The following is a 26,399-nucleotide window of genomic DNA, read 5'->3' on the forward strand; positions in this document are numbered from 1 at the left end:
AGCAATGAATTCAGAGATAAGGTTCCTCGGTATTCCATTAGAGCCCTGTACCATATAATTCAAAGGGCTTTTTCCCATTGACTTGAATGGGAGCAGGTTCACAAGCAATCAAACATTCAATACAGGAAAGATTCCATGATTACTCCTGGTCACAACAGGGTGAAATTCAGCCCTGTGCTGAAGGCCAGCACAAGCTCTATGCACCCACAAAATAGGGCTGAAGAGGCACACAAGCCTTGAGCTGGCCCTCTGCATAGGGTTGCCAGGAGTCTGGTTTCCAACCGGAATGCCCAGTCGAAAAGACCCTGGCGGCTCTGGTCAGTACTGCTGACTGGGACGTTAAAAGTCCAGTTGGCGGCGCAGCTGGGCTAAGGCAGGCTCTCTGCTTGCTCTGGCTCTGTGCAGCTCCCTGGAAGCGGCTAGTACGTCCGGCCCTTAAGCGCAGGAGCAATCAGGGAAGCTCTGCATGCTGCTCCTGCCCCCAGCACCAGCTCCGCAGCTCCCATTGGCTGGAAACTGCTGCCAATGGGAGCTGTGGGGGTGATGCCTGCAGGTGCTGGCAGCATGCACCATGCAGAGCCGCCTAGCTGCTTCTCCACCTAGGAGCCAGACATGCTGGCTGCTTCCAGGAGCAGTGCGGAGCCAGGACATGCAGGGAGCCTGCCTTAGCCCTGCTGCACCACTGACTAGGAGCCGCCTGAGGTGAGCACTGCCCGGCCGGAACCCACACCTTGAACCCCCTGCCCCAGGTTGGAACCCCCTCCAGCACCCTAACTCCCTCCCAGAGCCTGTACCCTGCACCTCCTCCCACACCACAGCCCCCTGCCCAAGGTCAGAACTCTCTTCCCACCCCAAACTCCCTCCCAGAGCCCACACCCCATACCCCAATCCCCTACCTCTGCCTTGAGTCCCCTTCCAGAGCCCTCACTACATAAACCCTACCCCAGCCCTGACCCCCCACATCAAACTATGTCCACAATATGATGAATCCAGAGATATTACTGAATATTTCATCACCTTTGAGAGACTGTGCACCCTCCATGCAATCCCTGAAGATCAAAAGATGACCACACTGACTGGCAGAGCTCTGGATATATTCAATAAGATGCCTATTGATGATGCTTCAAACTATGGTAAATTTAAGGAACTGGTTTTGAAACAGTTTCAGATTATACCTGAAACCTACAGGGTTAAATTCAGGAGTCTTAAGAGGGGATCTGGATTGAGTAATGTGGCTTATGTAAATGAAATGAGAAATTTGGTAGATAAGCGGGTGAGGGGGGAAAGGCATTACAAGCTTTGAAGGAATGTGTGATTTGGTTACTCAGGAACAATTCCTGAATATGTGCCATGATGATGTAAAACAGTATTTGTGGGACAAAAAGGTAAATACAGTGGGTGAATTAGCTGGGTTTGCAGACTCTTATGAGCAAGCACAAGCTGCAATTAAACATAAACCACTGGCAGAGGGGTACAGGATTGGGCGAAAACAAACTCACCTTTTTAACCCTGGAAAAAAGGAGGCTGGGCATTCACTTCCCCGTTCCCCTGTTACTTGTCCCAAATTTCCTGTACAAGCAGAGGAGCCAAAGAGGTATCATTGTAAGTCCACTGAGCACCTGAGGAAAAAGTGTTCCTTACCGAATGGAAACAGGCAGCAAGTAACATATGAAGCTGCTACTTCTCAGAGCCAGGCTGCAGCCTCTTTCCACACAGGATTTGTAAAGCTTGCTTCTGCACAACCAAGCAGTGAGCATATGCATGCCGTTAAACTGAATTCTACGTTACACATTGAGTTGAGAGATACAGGGGCTGAAATTTCCGTGGTCAGGAGGGACCTGATCCAGGAGAAGGATGTGTTGCCAAGGAAAATGGCAGAATTAGAACTGGTGGGAGGTTACAAAGTCCTTGCACCTTTAGCTAAAGTACACATGCAAACTAGTCATTTGCAGGCTGAGCTGACTGTTGCAACAGTGGCCCACAATTTTCCACCTTTTCTACTAGGGAATGATTTCTTTAATGTGGCAGAATCTGTCCCAGGGTTGGTTAGCAGTGAGAAGGAATCTTGTGCTAAAAGCCCCGGAAGGGAGGGTGAAGTCACATGGACTGCTGGGGGAATAGGAGGGTGTCTCCTAGGGTACATCTTCACTACCCGCCGTATCGGCAGGTAGCAATCGATTGCTCGGGAATCGATATATCGCGTCTCATCTAGACGCAATATATCGATCCCCGAATGCGCTTATATCGATTCCGTAACTCCACCAACCCGAACGGAGTTGCGGAATCGACAGGGGGAGCCGTGGACATCGATCCCGCGCTGTGAGGATGGTGAGTAATTCGATCTTAGATACTTCGACTTCAGCTACGTTATTCACATAGCTGAAGTTGCGTATCTAAGATCGATTTTCCCCCCATAGTGTAGACCAGCCCTTAGATTCTTAGGAGCAGCAAAGAATGCAGCTTTGGGGGCAGGGATGGTTGTAGCCAGTTCCTGTAGCCCCGGGGTTCAAGGCAAGTTCCAAAGGGAGGGACTGGACGAAGCCAGTTCCTGTCCTGTGATCATCTGTCCCGGGGAGGGGAATGTACCACCTTGTAGTGTGGGGGCCACTCCAGCTGCTGACTGCCAAGAAGTTGCAGGTCAGCAGGGGGCAAGGCCTGCCTGGGGGTGCACATAGACATGTGTTCTGAAGATGGAAGTTGGGGTCCTGGTCACCACTGCGGTGGGAACAGACCCCAAGGACTCGGTAGCTGGAAGCACGCCCAACCTGAGTGAAAAGGCGGGAATTTTGCTGGCCAGTAAAGGGTCTGCCATAGCTGGTAGTTGTGAGCCCACAGCTGGACCAGAGTCACCTTCCCTTTTGGGGGACACAGGAGTATCTGACCCAGAGGGGAGCACAGAGAGGGAAGCCCAGATGGAAGATGAGTGGAGGCAGAGTCCATCCACCCTTTGGAGGGAGGATCTTTCCCAGAGGAGGGTGAAGAATCTGTATTTAAAATGCCAGACCCCTCTCCTGTGGATCAGGGTTTAAGGGAAAACTGGGGGTCAGATCTAGTGGAAGGGGGTACCACCCCCCAGCTAACAGAAAGAGGGGTATCCAAGGGGATCTTACCAATCCAAAGCACCCCATTGAAAGATGATGTTCTTGCTATGCTTGTAAGAGATAAAATTGTCTCTTCGAGGCAGGAGGAAAAAAATCTCTGCATAGGTGAAGCTTCACAAGGGAGTGGGGTCCAGCCCAGAGAAATTCCAGAGGGAGGGGCCCAGTGCAGGCATGATTGTAGGACACTGTTGCCTTGCCAGAGCCTCAAACACATGTGTGAATTAAAAGCCTTCTCCAAAAAGGCTGAAGAATCTGCATCAGAGTGCCTACCAGGGGACACAAAGAAATGGGAAAAAGAGTAGACACTAAACAAGCTAAATTGTGTGAACAAAGCCTGTCCACTATAGGTTTGCTGTTAATCTTGTGTCTTTTTTCTTAATTCATATATGGGTTAAAACAAAGGAGTTAATGCTAGTGGTCAACGCTTTAAAGGTGTGGGACATACCTGATTTGTGGAAGAAATTGTTGTACATGCTAGGGATGGTGACAGGACAGTCCTGCAAGCATGTTACCCTGCAGCTTATATCTGTAAACAGGCTGGAAGCTTGGCACAACAGCAAAAGCATAACAGGCCCATGCTGCTGTGTAGAAGGGGAAACTGAGGCACACCATCTCATGGCATTGGTGGCTAAATGCCAAGACACCTGCACTTTAACAGATATTGCTGTTATTCCAGATCCAACTGACTAATAGGAGGGAATTCTATGCAGGGGGAGGGAGAGGCATCCACCTACAAGAGAAAGTGTATTTAAACACCTGGGAGACCCCTCCATTTTGTATTTAGCTGGCTCAAGAGAGAGCCTCATCACCCCCAAGGATACCTGAGAGAAACTGGAACAAAGGACAGTAACTACAGTGGGTATGAGTGATTGCTGGACATAGACTAGAAAGAAACTAGTCTGTAAAAGGAAGCTCACTGGAATACCTCTGAGGGTGAGGTTTTATCTGTATTCAGTTTTCTTACTGTATTATGCTTAGACTTGGATGTTTGATTTTATTTTATTTGGTAATTCACTTTGTTCTGTCTGTTATTACTTGGGACCACTTAAATCCTACTTCCTGTATTTAATAAAATCACTTTTTACTTATTTATTAACCCAGAGTATGTATTAATACCTGGGGGGAAGGGCAAACAGCTGTGCATATCTCTCTATCAGTGTTATTAAGGGTGAACAATTTGAGTTTAACTCTGTATAAGCTTTATACAGGGTAAAACAGATTTATTTGAGGTTTGGCCATCTGTGCGTTAAAGACAGGAACACTTCTGAAGTTGCTTTCAGTTAAGCCTACGTTTGTTCAGGGACATGGTTCAGACCTGGGTCTGGGTTTGCAGCAGGCTAGCAGGTCTGGCTCAAACCAAGCAGGGCACTAAAGTCCCAAGCTGCCAGCGCAGGAAAATAGGGGCAGAAGTAGTCTTGGCACATCAGTTGGCAGGTCCCAAAGTGGTTTCTGTGATCCAACCCATCACACCCCTCCAACACCCTTAACCCCTCATTTCCAGCCCAACTCCAGAGCCTGCAACCCCAGCTGGAGCCCTCACCTGCTCCCACACCCCAACCCCGTGCCCCAGCCAAGTTGAAGTGCGTGATGGTGGGCGAGAGTGAGCGATGGATGGTAGGGGGTGGAGTGATTGTGTCGGGGGGGCCCTCAAAGCAGGAATTTTACAATCAGGGCACTTTGAGATTTTTATTTTTAGTTGCAGCAACAAAGTCGGGAGTTAGCCATTAGGAAGAGAGGATGTAACTGTGCCTGAGTGATTTCCTGGGGCTGGACATTAGCAGACCTTGGCCCTTTCTGTCTTCCTGGTCTGTGTTTCCATGGTAATGTTCTGCAGCAGCACCCTGAGCAGCAGATATCAGCAAAATATGGCTACCAAAGAGAGCACTTCAGAAACTGCTTTTCAATTACCAACATGGCCAATGAACAGGACTTTGTGATAGTCACTGTCAGTCTTAAAATTCCCCAAAAAGAGATGGGTTATAGAGCAATCTTCCACTCGAGTCACTTTATGCTGTAGAATGAGCCATCAGCCTTGTCAGTGAAGCCTATCGTGGCATTTTACACACTCACTCACTGATACCAGACCAAAGAAAAATGACAAGGGAGTGAGGTGGGGGGGAGAGAGATAGGGGAGGTTAAATGGAATTACAGGGACAATAAAGGGATTCAGACCATGGTTAGGTAACCAATTCAGACATGGGTGGCGGGTGAAGCTTCCCCCCAGGGAGGCTAGCCCCCTGCCCTGCCCTGCCTCTTCCAATCAAGGCCACGCCCCCGCTCACTCTTCTTAGCCCCCCTGTGGCCTCAGCTGGGGTGGGGGGGGAGGTAAGAGTTTGACCGCTCCTCCCCATGGCTCTGGCTGGAGTCTGAGAGCTCGGTCAGGGCCATGGGCCAGGATTGAGATCTCAGCCCTGACTGGGACAGTGGCGGAGCTCTGGGCCCTTGCTGGAGTTCCAAGCCTGGAGCCCTTCCCCCTTCCACCCCTTCTGCTCGCCCATGGCCCCACCCCATCCCACCTCTTCCCCTGCAGTCTGCCCCCATGCTGCCCGTGGCCCCATTCTCATTCTGCCCTGTTCCCCATTCTGCCCCCACTCTGCCTCTTCTCCCCTGAGGCCCCCCTCTGCCCTCCTCTGTGACCCTGAGGTTGGAAAAGCTCCGCAGCAGGAAGCAAGATCTCCTCATGCCAGGGCCATGGCATGGGAAGATTTTTCAGGGGGTCCCAAATTGGCTGGGACCCCTGAGCATGGAACCCATGGCCCATGTGATAATCCACCACTGCCCCCTTCGCCCCCAACTGCACAAGGTTTGGGAGAGGTCTATCCTTCCCCAGCCTCCATTATGTGCTGCCTGTGAAGTCAGTGCTATAATTGATCCACACTTAGGAGTGGCAGAAAGTCTCTAAAAGTGTGTGTGGGGGGACCCACAGGCACCCAAACCGTGGCTTTGCCCCACATACACCACCCTTCCCCCAAGGCCCTGATCCCGTGCTGCCTCTTCTCCCGTGACACCACCCCCTCCCCCACTCCTTTCCACCTCCCTCACCTTGTTGCTCACTCTTACTGTATGTAAAAATGGGGCGGAAGCATGGCTTCTGCCCCGCCTCCAGTTCTGGCACCTCTGTCTATATTGATACCCCCTGACATGAAGTGAGCGGGGGGGAGGGGCTGTTTTTCAGTACACACATTATAAAAGCAGGTCTCCTCCTTTACCATTCCATTTTAGAAACATGTGAACTGGTTTGGAATCAGGTAAGAACAGGAAAAATCAAGTAAGACTATTTTCTGGAATAAGAACAAAGTTGTTTTTTGGTTTGGTTTTGTTCTGAATGTTCACACACATTCTGATTTTTGCCAGGATTGGGAATAGAAATACCAAAACACTGCAAAGAAAGTTAGTCTCATAATAGCCATGATTTTTAACTTGGCCTTAACCATGCCACAGGTATTATCCGTAAAATTAACAGCACCAGCAATTGGATCCACTTAGATACATTTGCTCCAGGACTCACAAACCAGATAGATAAGCCATATAGAATCAGTTACAGTGATGGGGAGGGACTGTTGGTTAAGTCAGTGGGTGGGCAGCACAGTGAAAGAAGTAAAGTTTCTTTATTTTTGCTCTGGTTTACATAGAATGAAGGAAATTGTGCCCCTAATCCAGGCCACACAGAGCCCTGCTAACAGAAGAACAGATTTGTAGTTTCATTGTCTCTAGAACAGACGTGACTCCAGTACATTGCAGAGTCCAGAGCTCCAGGCAGATAGTACCTTACCTTACAGTCATGAAGGGGTGGGGGGAGGGCTGTTGGAGGGCCACTGGAGGAGGGGGCTGGGTCTGTTAGAGCTGCAGCTACCCGAATGCAATGGCCAGTTCCTTCACATACACAGTGGGAAGAGGTGCAACGGGTGCAGTAGCAGTGACAGAAATTAAGTACATTAGTGTACAAGTGGGGTTTTGCTCCCATTTTAGAAAGCTCAAACAAGCATCTGTAAAAGATCAGTCATGAGTAGTCCTGAAAGAGTGGGCATGAATAGTTGAAGGTTATCTTGAGGGCATCTGAAAATATAGCATTTAATTTCACTGACTAGTTGAAAAAGATTTTAAATTTAAAAAGGAAGCGTGTTTCAGTTGAACTGAAATATGGCATAATGAGAAGTCAAATACAATAGTACTAGTGGAGAACAAGTAGAGTGTCACTCACTCCTAAACTGATATGCACGAGACACCAAATATGGCCACAATCATGCAAAGGGTTATCTCCAGACATACACGAAGTCCCATGATTTTCAAAGGAATTTAGATGCCTAAAGATGCAGCTGGGCATCAGTGGCATTTTCAAGAGCACTAAGCAGGTTAGGTGCCTAACTCCCATTGGGTTGGATGAAAATCTGATGCTGTAAAGTTACAGTCAAAGAGTAATTTTATTGGATCTTATGTCTATGTATACAATAGTTGAAGTGGCTATATTGAATCTACTGATACATAAACATGGTCTTACTGGTTCAGAGCAATAGTCCATCTAGCCCACTATCCTCTCTTCCAACAGTGGCCAGTACCAGATGTTTCAGCAGGAATGAACAGAACAGGGCAATTATCAAGTGATCCATCCCCTGTCATACAGTTCAACTTTTAATCTTTTAATCAGTTACTGATCCATGAGAGGACCTTTCCTCTTATCCCATGGCTGCTTATTTTGCTTAGGAGCTTTTGATGCAAGATCTTCCCAAAGGCTTTCTGAAAGTCCAAGTACAGTAATTCCTCACTTAACATCCTCCCACTTAATGTTGTTTCAAAGTTATGTCGCTGCTCCATTAGGGAACCTGCTCATTTAAAGTTGTGCAATGCTCCCTTATAATGTCGTTTGGCTGCCTGCTCTGTCTACTGCTTGTAAGATTCTGTGAAAAAGGGAGCATTGCACAATTTCCTCTTCTCCAACTCCTCTCCCACCCTCCCAGCGCTTCCCCCACCACCAAACTGTTTGGCGGCGCTTAGACTTTCTGGGAGGGAAGGAGAGGAGTGGGGAAGTGTCGCATCTCCCCCTCCCTCCCAGAAAGTCCTAAGCGCCGAGGGGGCAGAGAGGAGACATGGCGTGCTCCAGAGAGGAGGTGGAGTGGGGGGGAAGAGGTGGGCCTGGAGTGGAGTGGGGACGGGAAGAGGTGGGCCTGGAGCATCCCCTGGCAAAGTCAGAGCCTGTTCTTCTCTGGGGAAGCTGCCACTGCTGCTGCGCAAGCTGCTTCCCAACATCCTTGCCTGTAGCAGGCTATGCCTGTGTGAGGTAAGCCAGGGGCACTTCCCAACCACAGTACAGTACAGTACTATACAGTATAATGCCTTTTGTCTGCCCCCCCAAATTTCCTTGGAATGTAACCCCCCGCATTTACATTAAATCTTATGGGAAAGTTGGATTCGTTTTACATCATTTCACTTAAAGTTGCATTTTTCAATGTTAAGTGAGGAGTTACTGTACACTGTTTCAACTGGACACCCTCAAAGAATTCTAATAGCTTGACGAGGCAGGACTTCCCTTTACAAAAAACATGCTGATTCTTCCCCAACATATCATGTTTGTCTATGCATCTGATAATTCTGTACTTTACCATAGTTCAACCAATTTCCCAGTATTGAAGTTAGGATTACTAGCATGTAATTGCAAGGAATGCTTTTTTCAATGCCATCTCGTACAGAGGCTGACTTAAAATGAGACTTTACATACCATAGTTACTAGTTCTGCAATTTTGAATTTGAGTTCCTTCAGGACACCATCTGGTCCTGGTGACTTATTACTGTTTAATTGTATCAGTTTGTTCCAAAACCTCCTCTAGTGACACCTCAATCTGGGACAGTTCCCCAGATTTGTAACCTAAAAAGAATGGCTCAGGTGTGGGAATCTTCTCTCACATCCTTTGCAGTGAAGACTGATGCAAATAATTCATTTAACTTCTCTGCAATGGCCTGGTATTCCTTGAGTGTTCCTTTGGCACCTTGATTATCCAGTGGCCCCACTGATTGTTTGGCAGGTGTCCTACTTCTGATGTACTGAAAAAAACTGCTGTTTGTTATTGTGTCTTTTCCTAGTTGCTCTTCAATTCTCTTTTTGGGCCACCTCTTTATACTTTTCAATTGACTTGCCAGAGTTTATGCTGTTTTCTATTTTTCTCAGAAGGATTTGACTTCCAATTTTTAAAGAAAGTCCTTTTGCCTCTAACCACCTCTTTTACTCTGTTTAGCCATGGTAGCATTTTTTTTTGGTTCTCTTACTGTTTTTTTAATTTGGGGTGTACGGTTAGTTTGAGTCTCTATTATGGTGTATTTAAATAGTTTCCATGCAGCTTGCAGGCATTTCACTCTTGTGACTGTTTCTTTTAATTTCCATTTAACTATCATCCTAATTTTTGTAAAGTTGCCCTTTTTGAAATTAAATGCTACTGTGGTGGGTTTCTTTGGCATTTTTTCCCTTACAAGGCTGTTCAGTTTAATTACATTATAGTCACTATTACTGAGCGATTCAGCTATATTCACCTCTTAGATCCTGTGCTCCACATAGGACTAAATCAAGAACTGCCTCTCCCGTAGTGGGTTCTCTGACTAGCTGCTCCAGGAAGCAGTCATTAATAGTATCTAGAAATTTAATCTCTGAATCTCTGAGATGACATGTACCCAGTCAATATGGGGATAGTTGAAATCTCCTTATATTATTCGGTTTTCTGTTTTTCTAGACTCTCTATCCTCTCGGAACATTTCACAATCACCATCACCATCATGGTTAGGTGGTCGGCTATACTCTTATTCAAGCATGGAATTTCTATCCATACATATTCTAGGTACAGTTTGATTCATTTACAATGTTTATTACATTTGACTCTATGCCCTGTCCTTCACATATAATGCCACTCCCTCCACCAGCACAACCTACTCTGTCATTGCTATATATTTTGTACCCTAGTATAACCATGTCCTTTTCACTATCATGGTTTCACCAGATTTCTGTAATGCCTGATAGTCTCAGCTATATACCTCTGTGCCTCCCTTAGCTCCTCTAGTTCAGCCACTCTGTCCTCTGGAGACTGTACTCAGTCTCTGAGGGGCATGAGTTACTTGCATCAAATGCACACACATATCCCTCCCCTCCACAAGGTAGGTAATCATACATTCTGCATTCGGTGCATTAAACCGCATAACTCCCCACCCTGCTGATGGAATTCTGCCTGCAATATTTGTACTCTTTAAAGGTGGGGATTATTTGTTTGTTCTTTGCTTTGGGTGGGGGAGGGCTACTGATGTAAGTATGGAGTTTATTTGTTAAGTGTTTCTGGCTCTCATGCTCCTCCCTCTCTACACTCTCTCACAAAATTCCACTGATTGCTACTTCCTCTGGTTGCTTTTTAAACCTCTGTCCTCCCTGAGTTAGCCCCGCCCCCTTGTGAAGAGATCCTTAAGGGCTTAGGGATCAAAGGATTGCAGGCTAGAGCCTCTTTAGCAAACTCACATGCTTTAATGTCATTTTTTCTACACAGTTATTTTACCAGGTGGAAGGAGACATGTGCTTGAAGATCATTGAAAATGGAAACCACAGAGATATCCACATTAGAGAAGGGGAGGTAAACTGGGGTTTGTTCTTGTCATTTTTGCATGTGTTAAATGACTGTCATAACAAGTATTTCAAATCAAACTTCCACTGCAGTGCAAGATAAAATAATGATCAATTAATGAATAATAATATTTTGAATTCAATATAATAAATTCCTTTCTAAAAGGTACCAAACCACTACACAAACTATATATTGCACATAAAATTTCAATGAAAAGCAGCAACTGGAATATAAAATGGCAGCCAGACACAACACTGGAAATAGTGTGGAGGAGGAGGGAACACTTTGTCCAAGGACATTGGGGCAAATCCTTGTTCACTTATTTACAAAGTCTCAGGCTTTAACCACAGCACTAGCCTACTTTGGCAGGTAGCTGCTGGAAAACAAGTTTATTTCCAGACTGCAGTAGCAGACACACACACAGAGTTTGTTTTTTTTTCTCTCAGATCAAGTACCTCCTATTAGTCAGTTGGGTCTGGAGAGAACCACATGCCCTATCAGTCAATGATAAGCACTTGCCATGTTGGAGAAATAGTAATGGAGGACTAATTTAGGAATCCTGTTGTGCTAACAACAAGCTTTCTTTTAATGTCACTTACCACAGGTCAGAAATTATAGTAACTTCCTAGATCTCAGGTAGGGTGACCGGTTGGTTCTTCATGTTGATTGTCTAACAGCCATGAATGATACAGCTGGCAAGAGAGCAGCTCAATATCCGAGAAGGCAGTGCCCACTGCTGAATGAAAGCTTGTCATTAACAGGACACCAGCCTGAGAAGGCTAGCAACAGCATCTGGTTTGATGCTGGTATCAACGTGCGCTCAGTTGCCAAGAAACATCATATCAACAGGAATAGATGATAAGCGAGAGGGTGAACAAAGGCCTGCAAAAAAGAAAATGAACCTATATGACACTGTTATATTTATTGTTTCTAATATCTTTGTCTGGGCAGATGTTTCTCCTACCTGCCAGGATACCACATTCTCCTCAGAGATATGCAAATACTGTGGGACTCGTGATTGAGAGGAAAAGGCTAAACACAGAAACAGATGGACTTAGGTGAAATATGGTTTTCTACTTTGGACATATAGTTAATCTGTTAAACTTCAAAATATGAGAATCAGTTATTGTTTCACTACAGTATTGTGTTCTACTTCTTTCCTGGTAAATTACCAATGGAAATTGCATGTTTTTATTATATACACACAGTTTAGTAAATAGTGTTCTTCATTGAAATGTCTTATATAAATATGTTATATGTTTGCACTTACATACTAACTTTCATCTAAAAATCTCAGAATACTTTAAAACCATGAAACAAGCAAGGTTTACAAGATTACTGGCACACTGTATCATTACTTTCATTTAAAAACCAAAAGATAGAGAGGTAGAGGAGTGGCAAGTCAGAAACAGAACGTATGTCTACACCTCTAACTACTAGACAAAAATCTCTAAATCAACGGTAGCTCAGAACGGCTCTGTGTTTTTCAGTGTTGCTCACGCTCCCATAGAAATCAATAGAAGTGTTACTGTTGACGTCACTGGGAACAGGATCAAGCTTTGGTTTTTAGCCCTGGTGAATTTGTTAAGTGTTTAACATTGCAGGTCATAGCAGTGACTCTGGCCAATTTAGAGGGGATTGCTGTTACTGGCTGTATAAGACTGACAGGGGAGGCGAGTTGTATGGGGCCATGGTGCCCGCGCACAGGAACATTCAAAGCATGGGGGCACGGCTCCACCAAAGTTCAAGGCCAGGGCAGCCTCCCCCAGAGCATCTCCTGGCCCCATCTGCCACCCCTGGGCAATTTAAAAGGGCCCAGGGAAGCCTGCCACCATCACCGGCAGCGCAGCAGGGCTAAAGCAGTTTCCTGCCCACCCTCACTCACACGGCATGCCACTCCAAGACGTGACCAGCATGTCCCTGCGGCTCCTGGGGCAGGTGTCTCCATGCGCTGCCCCTGCCCTGAGCGCCGCCTCTGACATTGGAACCGCAGCAAATGGGAGCTGCAGGGATGGTGCCTGCAAGCAGCAATGCGTGGAGACCATCAGGCCCCCAACCTAGAAAGCTGCTGCCAGAAGGGTGTGCGGGTCGCTTTTGGGAGCCGCCCGAGATAAGCGCCATATCCCTCACCCCCTCCCGTACCCTAACCTCCTGCCCCAGCCCAGAGTCTGCACCCTGCACCCAAACTCCCTCCCACAACCTGACCCCTCATACCTCCTGCACCCCTACCTCAACCCAGAGTCTTCATCACACACCCAAACTCCCTCCCAGAGCCTGCACCTCTCACCCCTTCCTGCACCCTAATTCCCTTCCAGATCCCGCATCCCTCTGCGCCTAAACTCTCTCCGGGAGCCTGACTTCTCACCCCTCGTGCACCCCAACTCCCTGCCCCCAGCCCAGAGCCCTCACCAGGCACCTAAACTCTCCCCCCAGAGCCTGCACCCCTCACCCCCTCATGCACCCAAACTCCCTTCCAGAGCCCGCACCACCTGCACCTAAACTCCCTCCCAGAACCCGACTCCACACCCCTCCTGTACCCCAACTCCTGCCCCAGCCCAGAGCCCTCACCACCCAAACTCTCTCCCAGAACCCGACCCCTCACCCCCTCCCACATCCAAACTCCCTCCCAGAGCCCGCACCTCCCCGCACCTAGACTCCCTCCCAGAGCCTTAGGCCTGGTCTACACTACGCGTTTATACTGATTTTATCAGCGTTAAACCAATTTAATGCTGCACCCGTCCACACAACGAGGCCCTTTATATCAATATAAAGGGCTCTTTAAACCGGTTTCTGTACTCCTTCCCGATGAGAGGAGTAGCGCTGAAATCAGTATTACCATATCGGATTAGGGTTAGTGTGGCCGCAAATCGACGATATTGGCCTCCAGGCGGTATCCCACAGTGCACCACTGTGACTCTGGAAAGCAATCTGAACTCGGATGCACTGGCCAGGTAGACAGGAAAAGCCCCGTGAACTTTTGAATTGCATTTCCTGTTTACCCAGTGTGGAGCTCTGATCAGCATGGGTGGCAATGCAGTCCCAAAGCCAAAAAGAGCTCCAGCATGGATCGTACAGGAGATACTGGATCTGATCACTGTATGGGGAGAAAAATCTGTTCTATCAGGGCTCCGTTACAGAAGATGAAATGCCAAAGCATTTGAAAAAAATCTCCAGGCTATGATACAGAGTCCACAGCACAGTGCTGTGTGACAAGCGTAACGGAAAGCCAAAGAATCAAATGGACGCTCATGGAGGAAGGGAAGCGGGACTGAGTACTCCAGCTATCCCACAATCCCCGCAGTCTCCCAAAAGCATTTGCATTCTTGGCTGAGCTCCCAATGCCTGTAGGGTCAAACACATTGTCCGGGGTGGTTCAGGGTATATCTCATCAATTTACTCTCCCTCCCCCCCCCCCCCGTGAAAGAAAAGGGGAAAAAATCGTTTCTTGACTTTTTTTAACGTCACCGTATGTCTACTGCATGCTGCTGGTAGACACGGTTCTGGGGCAATGAACAGCAGCATCCTCTCTCCTCCCTTCCCCGGTGGCAGATGGTACAGTGCAGTAGGACTGGTAGCCGTCCTCATCCTCATCCTCATCCTCATCCTCATCCTCATCCTCATCCGCAGCCGCAGCCGCAGCCGCAGCCGCAGCCGCAGCCTGTGAGTGCTCCTGGCTGGCCTCAGGTGAGGTCGGCCGGGCGCGCCTGGGTAAAAATAGGAATGACTCCCAGTTATTCCTGACAGATGGTACAGAACGGCTGGTAACCGTCCTCATCATAGCAACTGGGGGCTGAACTCCATCAGGCCCCCCCCCACACTTTCATGTCTAAAGAAAAGATTCTGTACTGCCTGGACTATCATAGCAGCGGGATGCTGGGCTCCTCTCCCCGCCACCGTTTAATGTCCTGTCTGGACTATCACAGCAGCTGGAGGCTGCCTCCTCCTCATTTTATCTCACTAAAAAATCAGTGTTTCTTATTCCTGCATTCTTTATTACTTCATCACACAAATGGGAGGACCCTGCAATGGTAGCCCAGAAGGGTTGGAGAAGGAGGGAAGTAACGGGTGGGGTTGTTGCAGGGGCACCCCCTAGAATGGCATGCGGCTCATCATTTCTGTGGGATCTGACACGGAGCAGCTATGCTCTCTGGTTCTTTGATGCACTGTTCTCTAGTACACTTGCCCCATATTCTAGGCAGGACTGACTCTATTTTTCGATACAACATAGAAGAGGGAATGACCCGGGGGGTCATTCCCATTTTTGTCTTTGCGCCCCTGGCTGACTTCAGTGAAGGTCAGCCAGGAGCACCCATGACAGTAGCAGACGGTACAGAATGACTGATAACCATCGTCTCATCACCAATTTACAATGGCACAGCAGATGGTACAGAACAACTGGTAACCGTCTCTGCTACCTTGCAACGGCAAATGAATGCTGCTGTGTAGCGCTGCAGTACCACCTCTGTCAGCGGCATCCAGTACACATATGGTGACAATGACAAAAGGCAAAACGGGCTCCATGGTTGCCATGTTATGGCATCTGCCAGTGCAATCCAGGGAAAAAGGGCATGAAATGATTGCCTGCCGTTGCTTTCACGGAGGAAGGAATGAGTGACGACATTTACCCAGAATCACCTGTGACACTTTTTTTGCACCATCATGCATTGAGATCTCAACCCAGAATTCCAATGGGCGGGGTTACTGCGGAAACTATGGGATAGCTACGGGATAGCAACCCACAGTGCAACGCTCCAGAAATCGACGCTAGCCTCGGTACATGGACGCACACCACCGAATTATTGTGGTTTGTGTGGCCGCGTGCATTTGCCTTTATACAATCTGTTTTACAAAACTGGTTTATGTTAAATCGGAATAATCCTGTAGTGTAGACATACCTCCAGGCAGGGGTGTGGTGAGGGAGACTTGGATGCTTTCTGGGCACCACCAAAAGTTATACAAACCTGCCACCTCTGAAGACTGACCAAGCTGAGTTTTCAGCTATGCATGTGATTTACAGAAGGCTTAAACAATAGCAGTAATAGAGTTATTAGGTTTTTCATTAGCTACATTCAGGAAAACATGACATTGAAGAGCTGTGATTCTTCTATTGGGGCACATCACAGTAGTGAAAAGAACTCCCTATAGTAGATATGCTGAGCCAGAGGAATAAATTTGTTAAAATGGGAAGTCTAGAGAGAGAAAAAAGAACTGAGAATAGCACCTTTCAGAAAGTCAACTGAATGGATTCTGAGTTACAGGCACACCCAATATACTTGAAACACTGTTCAGCTACAGCACTGTATCTTCCTTTCAAAACAGCTCAGAGTCATATGCATTTATAAAAAATGTCACTTGGCTTATTTCCATAAACCAGATATATTGAACTGGAAACACAATAGACTAATACTTGAGGAAACCTTGTATATTTGTACTTTAAAACTGAAGTTCTTCACCAACATTACATAGAATGACCTTTCCTGGTTAAAACTTCTCCTTCCTAGATGTAATCTGTGACTGTTTAGGGTGGGGGCATATGGTTTCTAAGAAGCTCATGTAGAGTTGTTGATTCTGATATATTCTTGCTTTCATAACCTGTGAAGAAATAAAAAACCAACATCTTGTTTGCAATTGGCAAACTAAATTGTATTCAAGTACACTTTTCAGTAAATAGCTACTCTAACAAATAATGCAGATTGCATGTTTAGTGCCTGTATGGGTAATCAGCAAAATCTTGATTTATAAGAAAGTAGTCATTGTCACTGCCAACCAGTGACAGAAATCAAGAGTAGGAACTTACAGTCCAGCATTTGATGCGTCTAACATGGATCTCACTTTCACTATTCTGATATTCCCAGGCACCAGATCCCACTTTTGAGACTGCACTGGAATTAAATTTAATCATAACACTGAATTTTTCACAAGGTTTTTATATAAATTAAAAGTGTTCAGGCAAAGAAAAACAATCAAGCAAAGCTAGAAATTCAAAGTAGCCAACCCCCCAAGCTATTTCTAACTCCCTGTTAAGATTATTAGGCACAGCACTATCAATGAAGGGCTTGTCTACCCTGCCCCACAGCTCAGACTACAGGAGTGTGAATAGCAGTGTGCACCAAAGTGGTGCTCTGTAACTCCCCCATGCGGTTGCTGTGGGTGTGAACTGAAAGGTTCCTAGTTTGCATTAACTTAATTCTCTTCAAACAGGGGTCTTCAAATATGGGAACCAGAGAGCTTAGCTACACTTGCAAGTTACAGTGCATTAAAGGAGTCCCGGGTGCACTATCTCACTACCCGTCCACACTGGCAAGGCACGTGGAGTGCTCTGACTCCGGGGCTACAGTGCTGCTGTACTCCACCCCGGCGAGTGGAATAACATTTGCTGCACCCTGCTGGAGTGCCCCAGGGTCAGTGTGAATGAGGTGTTGCATTACTGCACTCTGATCAGTCTCTAGAAACGTCCCATAATCCCCTTAAGTCAAGTGGTCACTCTTGTAATTGTTTTGGATATGGCCTTTGAAAGCTCCGTTTGACAGCTGGCTGCTTATCTGCTCCAAGACAAAGCAACCATTACTGTGGAATGCTGAGAGAGAGAGAGAGCGAGAGGGGCAGGGTGATGGGGAGATCTGCTGCTGTCTGAACTTACAAGACAGCATGCTGATATGCTCTCTCTCCCCCCACATACACACAACACACTCCCTGTCACACTGCACCCCACCCCCCCATTTGAAAAGCATGCTGCAGCCACTTGCATGCTGGGATAGCTACCACAAGGCACTGCTCTCTGTGACCATTGCAAGAGCTGCTAATGGAGCCATGCTCCTGTCCTTGGAGCTGTCAGTGCGAACAGACTGCAGCACTTTCCTTACTGCGCTCTACGAAGGCTGGTTTAACTCACAGTGCTCTATATCTGCAAGTGTAGCCATGCCCTAACTCATTCCCACAAAAAACACCCGAGGAACCTAAACAGCCTGACTCCAGGGCAGTTTCCCATTCATGGATCACTAAGCAGAGATAGGCACTTAAATCCAGGCTACCAGGAGAAGCCTATCTCTGTGAGAGGGGCGGGGCTTAACACACACCCATCTCCTCAGTATCTCCCAGTGGCTAGCTTAAACAGCTGCCCACCTAGTATGTTGGCTTTTTGTGAATTGCTTTCTGAGGCCATGGCTACACTGGCGCTTTACAGAGCTGCAACTTTCGCGCTCAGGGGTGTGAAAAAAACACCCTCGAAAAAGCCTCAGTGTAAACAGTGCCGCAGCACTGGGAGCGCGGCTCCCAGAGCTGCAAGCTACACCCGTACAGGATGTGGAGTACATGCAGTGCTGGGAGAGCTCTCTCCCAGCGCTGGCGCTGTGACCACACTCGAAACTTCAAAGCGCTGCCGCGGCAGCGCTTTGAAGTGCAAGTGTAGCCATACCCTTAGGTGCCTTTCTCTCACCTTCACTGTATAGGGAAGCCAGACACCTAACTGCTTTGTGGAGCCCAGTGTTGTTCCTGTGATTTTTTTTTAGGTGCCTAGAAGTTAGCCACCACGACACTCAGTGCTGCAACACCTCAGTCCATTTGTGGATCCCACTCTTCGTGACTTATCCAAAGTTGCTCCGCAAGACTATTAGAGCTGAAAATAGGACCGAAGAGTCCTGACTCTCCATGCTAGCCACTAGAAAATACTGTCCCTCTAATGCACTGTACTTACTACTAAAATATAGTTCATTGCATTAACTCTAAAGATGCTATTTTTTTTTTAGAAAATAACCATTATGCAATGGAATGATTTATTAATGTTGTTACTTTGTCAGATATTATGTTGGAGAATCAACCAACGTCCTGTTTGAAAGGTGGTTTCATTGTGAGGATCTTGGCACCCAACTTATACCAATAATCCAAGAGTAAGTCTGTATTTACTTTTCTGTTTATACTGCATTTTGAATAGTAAAATTAGTCACCGTCCTACAAAGAGAAAGTGAGCATGCATAACTGCCACTGAAGTGGATGGGAGTTGTGTGTGTACTGCACCTTACAGAATTACACCCTGTGCAGAGCATGGACCAAGACAGAGTTTGGGGAGATGTTTAAGGTAACAGGAATTAAGTTTCACTGTAACACTGAATTGATGTTAGCGCTGTGCCTAATAACCTTCTGGGGATGTAGAACTAGCCTGGGGGTTTGGCTTCTTTGACTTTCTAGCTCTGCTTGTTTGACTGTTTTTGTTTGCCTGAACTTTTAAAATACAGAGATAAACCTTAAAAATACAAAAACATTAACAAAAACAAAAAACCCACCACAGTTCCTTCCTGAAACTAATTCTTTGGAATTGCAGGTAAGACTAAAAAGGCCTGCTCAGTTCCACTGGGATATTATTAATGGATAATCAGGGTTTTGCTAAACTTGCTCGAGCATGTGAAAAGCAAATGTCTCCAGGCAACATGTAAACTTGTCCATTGATGTAAGTGAGCTGCTGTCTTCTGGTAAAGGATGAACAACTAGCAGGGCAAGCTTTGTATTACAGGATGGCAAGGCAGTCGCCTAAAGCTGCAGAACATGAAGTCAGCAAAATGTTTAGTGACTATTGTGTGAATGACTTTGGGTTGTAAAGTGCCTTAGGGCCAAATCCTCTACTGGTGAAATTGGCATAGTACAATTGAAGTCAATGAAGTTATGTCTAGTTACACCAGCTGAGGATCTGACCCTATCTATTTTGCAGATTGCTTATGGTAGTACACAACTTCATAGGTTGTGTTGCTCCATAATCTCAGCCTACAAAATGTGAACATTCGGTTTTAGTAATGCTTAATGTTTATTATTACAGGTTTTTCAGCTCAACACAGTATCACACTGGAAAACCAAATCCAGGTAATGAATGACTGTCCCAATTATAAAATTAATTTACATCTGATTAATTAAGCAGCAATGATTTTAACTGAATAAAAGTTATTTTACTAAAAGGAAGTTCTGTTTTTCCTTTCTCGCTGCTTCTGTAAACGAAAGTTACTTTGGAAGGAAAAATAGGAATTCTCTTTCCCTGCACCAGAGACAAGAAAAATGCATATGTATGAGCAGCATAAGTACCTAGTCTGCTCATGAGAGGATATCAGAATGAACTATTTAGAGCATTATATAGTGCAAGAGCTAAGAAACTCTGTTCTGCTTCCACACTGTTCGAGCACCATGCAAGCCAGAGTGAGTTTTAGTAAGTCAAATCACCACATTGCACTGTTATTTCTCCTCCTTTACACAGGATTGTGTATTTTATCCACACTCTGAGAGTAGGCTTGCCAACTTTGTACTTGCACAAAATCGAACACCCTTGCCCTCCCCCCCGAGGCTCCGCCCCTTATCCAAGGCCACATCCCCACTCACTCCATCTCTCCTCCCTCTGTCGCTCGCTCTCCTGACCCTCACTCATTCACTTTCACTGGACTGGCTCAGGGGATTGAGGTGTGGAAGGGGGTGAGGGCTCCAGCTGGGGATGCAGGCTCAGGGCTGGAGCCAAAAATGAGAAGTTCAGGGTCTGGGAGGGAGTCCAGGCTGAGGCAGCGGGTTGGGATTCGAGAGTGTGTGAGGGATCCAGTTGGGTGTATGGGTTCTCAGGTGGGGCCAGGGATGAGGGGTTTGGAGTGCAGGAGCGGGGACATGCCACTGCTTCTGGGAGCCATGCAGAGCCATGGCAGGCAAGGAGCTGCCTTAATCCAGCTGACCATACTTTTAACGATCTGGTCAGCAAAGCTGACTGGAGCCACCAGGGTCCCTTTTCAACTGGGCATTCCGGCTGAAAAACAGACACCTGGCAACCCTGAGAGAAAGGGCACTTACTCTCTGGTTACTCAGGACCTGATCCAAATCCCATTGAATTGCACTGGCTTCACTAGGCCTTGGATCAAGCCCCAGTGCTGATTGCAATAGAGTGGGTACTTAACTCACTAATATGTTCTCAAGTCACCCTCAGGTTGGAGTGGAAATCACTTCTCTTTGAGGCACCCCCCAGCAGCCCAGAGAGAGGTAGCTATGCAGACCTAACTCCCAATGTATTCAGTGCTAGGTTGAGGGACGAATTCTTCCGTTGCCAAGCTACTGACTCCCAGGGAGGTGGATTAAATACAGTGACAGGAAAACTGCTACAGGTTTAGTGCTACTACTGTGCCGCTGTAGCGTTTAAACTATAGACATAGACTTAGAGAGTATGAAAACTTTGCATAAAGAATATCGTATCTGACCCTCTGATGGAATGCTAAACTGTATTCTACCATTCAGCCACTAGGTGGTGTCATGTGTAACATACCCTGTCTGAGCTAGTAATAGCTAGAATAAGCAGGGCATTGAAGGCTCTTATAATGAACACATCTCTGGTGTATCCTCCGGGAAGGAAGCTCTGTAGTCAGTCCATATGTGATACAAGGGCCTGCCTGTAACTTACTGTGTACAAAAGCTACATGACAGACCTAGCATCAGTATTGTGTTCTCATGTACTCCTGGCAAGGAGGTTTTTGACAGAGGAGGGTTCCGTGCTTTCATGGGAAGCAAATTTTGTCTTCCCAAAAGCTCATGATCTACTTACCTCATAGAATAAACAAACCAGTTTATTCTAACACACGTGTCTCCCAGTCCCCAATCCTGTGTGCTTTTGGGCAAATCACTTAATCTCTCTGTGTCTCATTTCCCAATCAGTAAAATGAGGATTGTTTTTCTCCCATTTTTCACCTGTTTGTCTATTTAGATGGTAATCTCTTCAAGGCAGAGAGTCTCTCTCAATTTATACTTGTACAGTGTCTATCACAACGGGGGCCTAATTTCAGTTGGGATCCCTAGGTGATATTGTAATAAAAATAATATCCTCAATCTCACAGACCATCCATCCTTGGTCAATTTAATGATTCCCAATAAACACAAGTAAGATATATTTGAGCAAATCCCTTCCCCATCAGAACTGGAATGTTGTAGCTCAGGAACTAGTGAATTATATTGAGCAGGAAAAAATGTAGAATACTAAATATTAACATTGGCAGTATTTTCACAGAAAGTAAGAACCACAGGCTAGACTGTCACATGCCGTAATAGTTCTTGGAGGTTTGCAAGAAATTGTTACATAAATCTAGCAAGGAAGATCTTTCTTCTGTTGCTGTTCAAAAGTCCTTCAAAGCTCAGGAGTCTAGGGAGAGTTTAATTAGAGCTAAAGGAGAAATTTTCAAGAAAAAAAATATTAAGCACTTAAGCGTATTACATTTGTTCTGAGCTCATTACATCTTTTTTCCCCCTGAATGATTTCCCACTTGGATTTAGCGACAGAATCTAGAATACAAATATTTTCACTGGTTTTTGGCTTTGCTCTTGCCCCAAGTAAAAGGCAATCAGAAAAGGTCTGTGCAGAATTTCAGCCTGGTAAACAACTCAGTGCTCCTGATCTGTGTATCTCAGAGACAGTAATAAACACAAGTTTCCAGAAAGAGCTTCTGTTGTGCAAAAAAAGCCACACAAACCATTAAACTCAGTGGAAGTTGTGTGTCAGACCCTGCACAAAGCCATACTGAAGGTTGGGTAAGCTAGTAACAAAAAGTACTAACTTCTTAAGTCATGTTCCGCTGATGGAGAATGTACCCTCCCAGAGCTATGATTTCCTCTGGGATCTATACTTTTCTCTCCTCGGTGCAATTCAAGGATCAGCATAAGATGCATGCAGTATGCAAATCCAATTTAAGCCCCAGGTACTTAAGTGGTGCACAAATCTTGTGCTGGTCCTGGGCAAAGGGGTGTATTTCAAGCAAGGAGAGCAGTCTGCTTCTTTAGTCAGCAGCAATAAGGCTTCAGCAAAAGCTCTCTCAGCGTCATCTCCACAGGAGTCCCAGCTGTTCCACAACCTCTGCAGAGAGACAGAGAAATAGAAAAGGTAAAAGCAGCAAGAGAAGAATCTTCAGAGGAAGTCTTGATAGCACCTCTCTCTTACAGGAAAGCTCTGAATGGAATCAATCACTCCGTAACTATTTTTGCCTTGAGCTAAGTTTTCTCTAGGTTATTTATGTATTTTGGCCAATTTCGGGCCTCAGTTACACTAAGGCAATCCTACTGAAATCAGGATTTACAAAGGTACATGCAAGGGTAAAAATAACCCTTTGGGATACATTTTAAAAGAATGCCTACATCTGTGCGTGCAGTAAGTGAGCAAAATTATGCATGCAAGAAACTGGGCAGGTCCCTGTCTAAATAGCCATTTTCAGGGACAATCACATGAACTGCAATCATGCACACATTTTTGCATACGGACCTCAGGCCTCCTTCTGTGAAACTACTTGGTACATTGCTTTACACTAACCTAAAGTTTTTGCATATGATGATAAAAGCTGGCTTGCCCACCCCTTATGTAAACAAGAACCCCTCCTCTTATTTCTATGTAACTGTAACCCACACCCCTCCTGGGTGTGGTGTTCTGTCCTCTCGTGAGACCACTTAGAGAGAGTTTAATGAGTCTGCCTTAGCTAATAGGCAGTTGACTTTTAGCTCAGGCATTAGAGACTCATGCACTAAGCTCCAGAGATCCCTGGTTCAATCCTGTCTGCTATTGACTGGGTTCTGTTAGCGTTACATAACTTTAGTGCCCTCATGGCCAAGATGGAGTCTGCTCTGCAGGCAGCTCTGTCAAAGAGAGGGCACGTGCAGGAATGCAGCAGGAAAAAATCCCTTCCACCCCAGGAGCACCTGTTTCAACCCCCCCAGAATGAACACACCCACCCACTGGAAAAGTACAATGGATATAAGAAAGGGAAATATTTATTTAAAGAGTGATGAAAGGAGAAAATCAACAAGGGGAAATATAGGGGGAGCGGTAAAACAGTGTTGCATCCAAACTAAGGCCCCACAGGCCCAGTGGTAGCACAGTGAGAATGGGCAGACACCAAGCAAGATGTCTGCACACAAGAGTTGAGGAGGCCTGAACAAAGTTCCAGTTCAGTGGTGAGTCTTGGGTGCTCCTGGTCATTCTCGGTGCCAGTGAACTTTCTCCCAACAAACCCCTCTGGTGCCCTCTTCTGCCGCTGTCTGCAAAGCTACACAGAGCGACCACCTCCCCACTTAACTAGCTTGCAGCCTCCCTCCTTATTCTCAATGCAGAGTCAAGCCCCAGTACTCACAGCCCCATGCAGCTCTGGGCAGCCGTGATACTGGGTCCAGCTGCGGCCTGTCCTTCTGAGGCAATTCATCCCTGGCACAGTGCCCTCCTGGCTCCTGTCTGGGGGTGTCCCTGATCGGCCGCCTTGGCCTTTCCAGGCTTCAAGCAGGTTCTCTGCTGCTTCACTTTATGAGAGTCTGTGGGCTGCTGCCCTTCTCTCTCTGGAGCTCCAGAGCCATCCTGGAGTTTCCCTTCTTTCTCTCACTGCTCCCCCTCCACCTATAGGAAAAAGATTTAAAGGGGCCATGTTTGTTCTCTAAACCCCAATTAAACATGTTTTTTTTTAAAAAACAACCCATGATTTGGGGTCAAGAAAAAGTTTCAAATACATTTGTTTTATTATTACAGTCATGATATGTGAAACTGTAAGTGCCAAAATGACCATGGGAGTTTGTTGACTTGGGATTTCCAGCTGAAAGCCAAAGTGCCAGAAATCTCATCAGAAAACCTGATCTTGTGATGGTGCTCTCCCAGTTTTGCAAACTCAGAAAGTTCAGATATGTTCGATGAGCTTCAGATCTGAGGTATCCGAGGTTTCAGATGATTATTTGAACCAAACCCAAATGAAGGGCAGGTCTACATGGTGCATTTGTCTGCACCAGAGGGGTGTAAATTCTAGTGCACACTAGCATGTCACACACTAACTGGCCCATGTAAATCCTGCTGACCTGCACTAAAATTCCCTAGTGCATGGTAATGTAGTCCAGTTTCAAACAATATCATTTTAACATGCACTTGGGAACTTTTAGTGTGCACCAACAGATTCCACATGGGCTATTTAGCGTGTGACATGTTAATGTACTAGACTTTACACTCCTCTGGTGTAGACCAATGTACTGTGTAGACAGGCACTTGGTGTTTGCTCATCACTAGTAATGGCCAGCAATGGTTGTGCCTGAAAAGCTTCAGAGATTTGGTTTACAAAAGCATCCAAAGGTTCAGAAGCTTATCCAGTGTTCCCTGAAATGATTCACACTTAAAATCGGGGCTCAAAAATTTGTGCCAACTGACTCTCTTCTAAGATATTTGGTACCTGTTTCCAGGTGGAATGGAAATTTTGTCAGAATGTCCTCAGAGAATTTAGGTGCTTCCATTTCCACAAAGGGGAGAAACCCCCTAAAGTTTAATGAACTTCACTACAGGGCTTTATGAGGACATCATCATGGATATAGAAGAATATCGTGCAAAGAGCCTGATTCTGCTGTCATATCACATACACAACTTCTATTGTTCCAGTGCATGGAACAACTGCAGTATTGGCTTCAAAGCCTGGTTAGTACAGCTCTTGGTAATCACTCGGCATAGCAAAAACAAAAAATATATTAACAAGTATGAAACGTTGTGTGCTTTACTCATCAAGTTGGGTGGGGGGGAAGATAGAATGTAGTCTAAGGCCTGGTTTACACACAAATTTGCACCAGTTTAACTAAAAGCATTATATAAATTATAGATGTGAGCTAAACCAATGTAAACCAGATTTAAAACCAACATGAGTGTCCACATTACAAAGCTGCATTGGTTTAACGTCATACCTTTTGCTAATCTGGTGCAATTTTTGTACTTAGACAAGCCCTAATACCTTGTAGGGAATCTTGCGCCAATAGAGCATGAAATCAAGCAAGTCAAGAAGAGTGCAATACTGTTCTCAGCAGACACAGCCCAGTTGTATGTTATGCAACAGACCGCCTGATTTACAGCTAGGACTATTTCCAGGACATCATCCTTAGCCCTCGTCCAGACTAACCCGCGGCATCGGCAGGTTAAAATCGATTGCTCGGGGATCGATATATCGCGTCTAGTCTGGACGCGGTGTATCGATCCCCGAGCGCGCTTACATCGATTCCGGAACTCCATCAATCCGAACGGAGTTCCGGAATCGACGCGGAGAGCCGCGGACATCGATGCCGCGCCGTCCAGACTGGTGAGTACCTCGATTTTAGAAATTCGACTTCAGCTACGTTATTCTCGTAGCTGAAGTTGCGTATCTAAAATCGATTTTAATTCCTAGTCTGGACGTGGCCTTAATTTAGCACACATACATTTAAGTGCAATTATCAGTTAATTGAAAATAAAATAAATAAAGAGAGTTAAATAAGATAAACTGTCCACTGGCCAGTTATCTACTGGTTCAATTAAATGAAAACTGTACAACTTTAAAAAAAAATCAAACTCCAAAGGGCAGAATTCTGCTGTGTTACATCAAATAAATCTAGAGTAACTGTTGAAGTTCATCAGATTTGCATTTGTGTAACTCAGAAGAATGTGTTAAAGATCATAGTTGAGCCAACTGAAATATATAAAAACAAGTTTTCCTATGGAAATTGTATTTTCCAGTGTTATGCTCATATATGCAAAAAAAACCCTATAAATTAATATTTTAAATTGCAGTTATAATTAAAAACCGCTTTTACCAATATCCTACATTTCTCTTTTCCACACTCTAAAATAAACCCACACAAACACTTAAAACATTTTTTTAAATGATCCTGATGTTGAAAACATTAATCCTGGCAATCTTTTGGCTCTGAAACAGTTTAAGATAACGATTGCTTGGCT

The 26,399-nt window shown here is 45.8% G+C and overlaps 1 protein-coding gene across 1 annotated transcript in view; it reads left to right on the top strand.

Moving 5' to 3' along the window:
- Nucleotides 1-26,399, top strand: part of HAAO (3-hydroxyanthranilate 3,4-dioxygenase) — a 61,635-nt gene that overhangs the window by 11,706 nt on the left and 23,530 nt on the right. Inside the window, exons 3-6 of the mRNA XM_050951943.1 lie at nt 10,616-10,699; nt 11,642-11,748; nt 18,487-18,576; nt 19,497-19,540. Coding sequence (XP_050807900.1) covers nt 10,616-10,699; nt 11,642-11,748; nt 18,487-18,576; nt 19,497-19,540 — 325 coding nt within the window. The remainder of the gene's footprint in view (nt 1-10,615; nt 10,700-11,641; nt 11,749-18,486; nt 18,577-19,496; nt 19,541-26,399) is intronic.

Source organism: Gopherus flavomarginatus, chromosome 4 (assembly GCF_025201925.1).
Source record: "Gopherus flavomarginatus isolate rGopFla2 chromosome 4, rGopFla2.mat.asm, whole genome shotgun sequence".
In the NCBI taxonomy this organism is placed as follows: Eukaryota; Metazoa; Chordata; order Testudines; family Testudinidae; genus Gopherus; species Gopherus flavomarginatus.